Genomic DNA, 4,974 nt, shown 5'->3' on the forward strand with positions numbered 1-4,974 from the left:
AAGCCCTTTCTGGTGAAAGCCCGGGGCTGCCCTCCTGGGAAGAGGGAAGGTTCCCCGCGATCCCCGCTCACCCGGCCTCCCGCCTGGACCCGGCTCAGAACCACAGAAGTGATGGGTGTCACCGCAGGCCAACGAGTCGCCTGGGGCTGCAGGGCGCGTGGCCGCGGCGGGCACCAGCGCTTCTGAGAGAGTGGCTTGTCCTCCGATGGATCCCCGTATTTATATTTGATTTATTTTTTATTTTGTAGCACAAACAGAAATCCATAAACTGTCGGTTCAGCGCCATTGACTCTTTGATCAGTTACTGGGCTATTTCTTTCCTTTCCCCCCCCCCTCCATGCCCGTCAGTGAGAGGAGATTAAATGCCTTTATTTTCAGCCCTGTTTATACTGCAAAGGTACAAGGCTAAATGAACAATAAAAGTGTACTTAAAACGAAGCCTCCTCCTCCTCTGTGCAACAACAGAGAAACTTAGGGCTGCCTACATAAACCTCTTAATTAGACTATAGCGATTTCCGAAAACATTTAGCCATTATATACAAAGGAAATAAAATCACCCTGTCAACCAGCAGCCGGAGTTCCAGAGGCTTCTCTGAATCGAGTGAAATAATTACAGAAAGGCACACCGCCTCTGTCTTTGTCAGAAAGACCTTAGTTTACCTGTCAGATCTGTTTTACTCTAAGAGAAAACCACACTGGTTTACCACTGCAGGCATTAAAATCTAACACCCTTGCTACCTAGGTAAGGACAAACTTTTTAAAGGGGAAATAAAATGTGCAAACTAATTGCATGCAGAGAGTGGGAGGCATATGTGCTGGGCTGCAGGAAGCCCCAACGAGCTCTCCTTTACTTGGCTCACAATTCTTAAAGTTAGCATCAAAACCGAAGAAGCCACTTTCATTTCTAAGTGTGAAGTCCAGCTTGGAAGTATATTTTAAAACAATCTGTGCCGAGTGGATTTAATCTACAAACTGGACCTGCCCCCCTCCCCACCACAACACTCTATTTTAAGAAAATGGGGGCGGGGGGAAATCTTTAAAACAACCAAATCAACAACAACACACCACCCAGCACAAAACCAGCAGCCAGAGACTGCACAATGTCAAAAAGCAGTGACGCACTTTTCTCCACTTAATCACATTACTGATAGCCAATAGTTATCATCGGAAAAGTTGACCAAGACAGGTTAAATAATTTAATAAGGAACTGCTTGTAATTATGTTATTTACAAGGTATGACAGAGGGTGGGAGAGGGGGCAGAGCAGTGGACGGGTTGGAGTGACCCCTGGAGCTTGGAGTTTGAATTATGGAGCTGGGGGGGCTGCGAGGTGAAGATGGACTAGAGGAGAACAAGGTGACTTTTCACCCCAACACATTTAACTTTTAAATCCAAATAAACGTCTCGTGTTACTAGACCATCACACTGGAAAGGAGAAAAAAAATGAACTAATCAAGTCCAACTCGATGGGCTTAGGAGTTAGCTGCCTTTGTTATAGGAAAAAAAATCCAAATGAACTGCTTCCTAGCAGAGAGAGAAGCATTTAAAAATAAACAAGTGGGGGGACATCTTGAAATTTTTGTCAAGTATTAATTACCATAATTAAGACAGAATATGATTCCAATCACAAGACATTTAATAAAGCATATATGTCCTGTTCTAATGACAACATAAACTATTTTACCAATCGCTTCATTCATTCCAATAAATATGGAATTCTCATTAGCATGTCAAGGAAACTCAATGGAAAACAAATACACGAGATCCATTTGTCAGTGCCCTTGCCTCTGAAGCCCAGGACAACCCAGGCCCAGCAGTGAAAACTCGTGCAGAGGCATAAACTTTCTCACCTGTTTGGTCATTGAATCTATGAGGCGAACATACAGATCTTGCTCTGTTCTGACTCCTGCAAAAAACAGAGACAAATTCTCATCAGGATTTCAGTGCTGCACCTCGGGGAGGGCACACGGGGCACAGGAAGTCTGTAACTCAGGACTGCTGCCACGGTGATGCAGCAGAACTTAGGCAATCCCTTTGAAAGGGAGAAAGAGAACCCCACCACTTCTCGCTTAATTTTTTTTTCTTTTCTAATTAAGAACCTTAAGATTCTTAGGGTTTGCATTTCAAGGTGCAAGGAATTTGCCTGGTGGAGAGCAGGCCTGGTAGCTGTGTGCGGTGGGCCCATGTGGTCGTTTATTTTTAGAAAAGAAAAAGCACCAAATAGAAACTGAGTGAGAGGCTGAACTCTAATGTCTCTCGAGGATTTCAAAAAAAAAAAACTCGTTCACAGGAAGTAAGTTATGCTCGGTTTATGGAGTTACCCCCATCCTAATAATTAACATTAATTTGCAAAATTGAAAAAAGTCACTTAAAAGTGATGTTCTGCTGGAGCCCGTATCGATCTTTTTTTTACTTTCTACTTCAAGCCCCACCGGTTAATCATGTGAAGTGCCATCGACTTATTGATCGTTTATGTTTTGTTTTCCTTCTATGCCATGAGAAGATTTCGTGTTTACATCCATGTCATTTTAATCTCAAATCTTTATGTCCTTTCACCAGCGCAGAAAAGGAGAGCCAGCCGCTGCAGGGGCGGCGAGCAGGCAGCAGGCACTTACCGTTGCTGTACAATAACTGGAGTTTATAGTGGATGCCGTTGTTGGTTTTCTCGTTGTTTGGCTCCTGAAAGTAACGATAAATAATTGCATTTAGTGCGATCGGTGTCAGGCGCGGCCACTACGCTCGGTCCCCCTCCGCGACCGAGGCTCTCGGCCTCACACATGGCAGGATTCCTAGCTCGAAGCAGCGCGGTGATGTCACTTTCCTGCTGGAAGCCCAGCGTTCTCCTCGCCCCGAGTAAGTCCGAGGGCGCAGAGAAGTTGCCCAGCCCTCGGCGGTCCCGGGCGGCCGCACGTGGCGGCGGCGGGGTGGCCTGGCGGAGCCGAGCCCGCCGCCTAGGGGGGCACTCGAACCCCCGCGCACCGGCACCGCCTGCCTCCCACTTCTAGAAAGAGAGAGGGTGTGATCGTGTGTTTGCACTTACTTTCTCTTTCTCCACAAAGTCCACAAAAGCGGTCCTTTCAATCTCCACCGGCTGCCCCTGCCTATCGTAGAGCGCCAGCACGAAGTGGAAGAAATTGGATTTCCGGAGGTTGGAAGGCGGCTGCTTCTCGAAGTGCGCCCGCGCCAGCCCCACGCCGCTGCGGGAGGAAAGAGACAGCGGCCCGGTGAGGAGCGCGGCGCCGGCCGGCGGAGGGGGCCGGGCCGGGCCGGGGCCGGGGCCAGGGCGCGCGGGGGCGGCCGGTACGTACCTCTGGGCGGCCGTGTTGGCGTCCACCACGCCCGCCGTGTGCATCCACGAGCGCACCGGGTTCATGCCGCTGCCCAGCGGCTCCTCCTTCATGGTCGTCCCCCCGCGCGGAATATTCTCCTGAATCCCAAACATGAAAACTGCTGGCGGCGGCCGCAGCTCCCGGCCGAAAGCGTTTCCTCGAGCAGCGGCGCTCGGGGCTTGGCGGCAGGCGGCTGCCCTGGCCGCCCTCGCCCTGCTCGGCGCCTGCGGTCCGGCCCCGCCGCCGGCTTCAGCCCGTCCCGGGCAGGCGCGACATACACCAGCGGCCGGGCGCTCCGGACGGCCAGGGGCGCGGAGGCGGCTCCACCGGCGGCGGCGGCGCTTCGAAGGAGCAGGACGCGGTGGCCGCGGCGGCGCTTGTTGTTGTTGTTGTTTGCAGGCGCGCTCAACGTGGTGTCATCCTAGCCAGGCGGCGTCCGCGGCTGCAGGACACTGCGGGATCGCCCGCTTCTGGCGCGGCCCGCCTGCTCCAAAGACAAATAAACGGGGCAGTGAGTGCTGCGGCGCAGTCCCGGGCGCAGGCGGGGCGCGGCGGGGCCTGGAGCGGCGCGCGCAGCGGACGGAGGCGCACAAAACTCAGCCCTCTCTCCCCGAGGAATGGACCCTTTCCCGGGAGCCAAAACTCGAAGCCCCCGGGAGCGGCGCTGTCAGAGGGTGACGTCGGGGGGCGGTGCCTGCGCCATATATGGGAGCGGCCGCCCCTCGCCGCGCCCCTCGCCGCCGCCGCCGCCGCGCTCGCCGACTGACTGCCTGACGGCGCCGCGAGCTGGCCCGAGCCCCGCGAGCCCCGCGAGCCCCGCCGCCGCCCAGCGCCACCGAGCGCCGCCGCCGCCCCCCGCCACGCACCGCGGCTCCTCGCGTCCAGCCGCGGCCAAGGAAGTTACTACTCGCCCAAATAAATCTTGAAAAGAAACAAACGCAGCCGCTGCACAATTGCAGTTTGGCCCCTTAATACCTCCCTGCAAAACCTGCCACACAGTCAAACACGATGGGCGGGGCGGGGGGGGCTGTAAAATGCTGAGGCGCCCCAAGTTGCCCAGATGCATGCAATAAATGCAAGGGGCTGCAGCTTGTCCTGGGGCCGCCCGAAAGAGAAGTGGGAAGAGGCAGGTCGACCGCAGGGAGGGCGCCGGAGGGAGGAGCGGGCAACGGACTGGGAGGAGGGGTGCTCAGGGCTCCCCGGCCAAGGCTGGACGCGCAGCTCAGCCTGATTTCTAAGCAGACCTAAGGCTGCTGCAGGGCCGGCCGGTCCCGGTCTGAGCTCCGCCAGGTACCCCAAGCTTCCTACCCCGGCGGAGGCCGCCGAGTGCCGGGCAGGGAATCACGTCGGAGGCAGGGTCTGCCAGATGCTCCCTCTCCCCCGGTGGCCGCGGCAGACCCCGGCCCCTGGCCTGTTCTTACGCACAGCGAGTGACAAAGAAGGCTCCGGTCTCTCCGGGCCGACGGGAAGCGCGCCCGGCCTCTCCGGCGACCCGGAGCCGGGTGTCTGGCTGCGCGACCTGCGCGGTGGCCAGACCGCCCTGGAGCCAACTGCTCCAAAAACCAAGCGGACGCCGCGGGCGCTGTGGCCCGGCCCTCAGAGCCGCCGGACCCGGGTGAGCGCGCGGCGCGCGGCTTCCCGACCTG

At 56.1% G+C, this 4,974-nt stretch overlaps 1 protein-coding gene across 8 annotated transcripts in view; it reads right to left on the reverse strand.

Annotated features, from left to right (window-relative positions):
• Positions 1 to 3,956, reverse strand: part of EBF3 (EBF transcription factor 3) — a 127,853-nt gene extending 123,897 nt beyond the window's left edge. For 7 of the 8 annotated variants that reach the window (XM_034931722.4, XM_034931720.4, XM_034931719.4 and 4 more), the window contains exons 1-4: positions 3,308 to 3,956; positions 3,040 to 3,196; positions 2,615 to 2,678; positions 1,850 to 1,905 (exon numbers count right to left, since the gene is read on the reverse strand). In XM_034931722.4, coding sequence (XP_034787613.1) covers positions 1,850 to 1,905; positions 2,615 to 2,678; positions 3,040 to 3,196; positions 3,308 to 3,441 — 411 coding nt within the window. In that variant the 5' untranslated portion in view covers positions 3,442 to 3,956. The remainder of the gene's footprint in view (positions 1 to 1,849; positions 1,906 to 2,614; positions 2,679 to 3,039; positions 3,197 to 3,307) is intronic. The other variant, XM_034931715.3, reaches the window with a different exon arrangement.
• Between the last annotated feature and the right edge of the window lie 1,018 nt (positions 3,957 to 4,974).

The sequence above is a fragment of the Pan paniscus genome, chromosome 8 (genome assembly GCF_029289425.2).
Source record: "Pan paniscus chromosome 8, NHGRI_mPanPan1-v2.0_pri, whole genome shotgun sequence".
In the NCBI taxonomy this organism is placed as follows: Eukaryota; Metazoa; Chordata; class Mammalia; order Primates; family Hominidae; genus Pan; species Pan paniscus.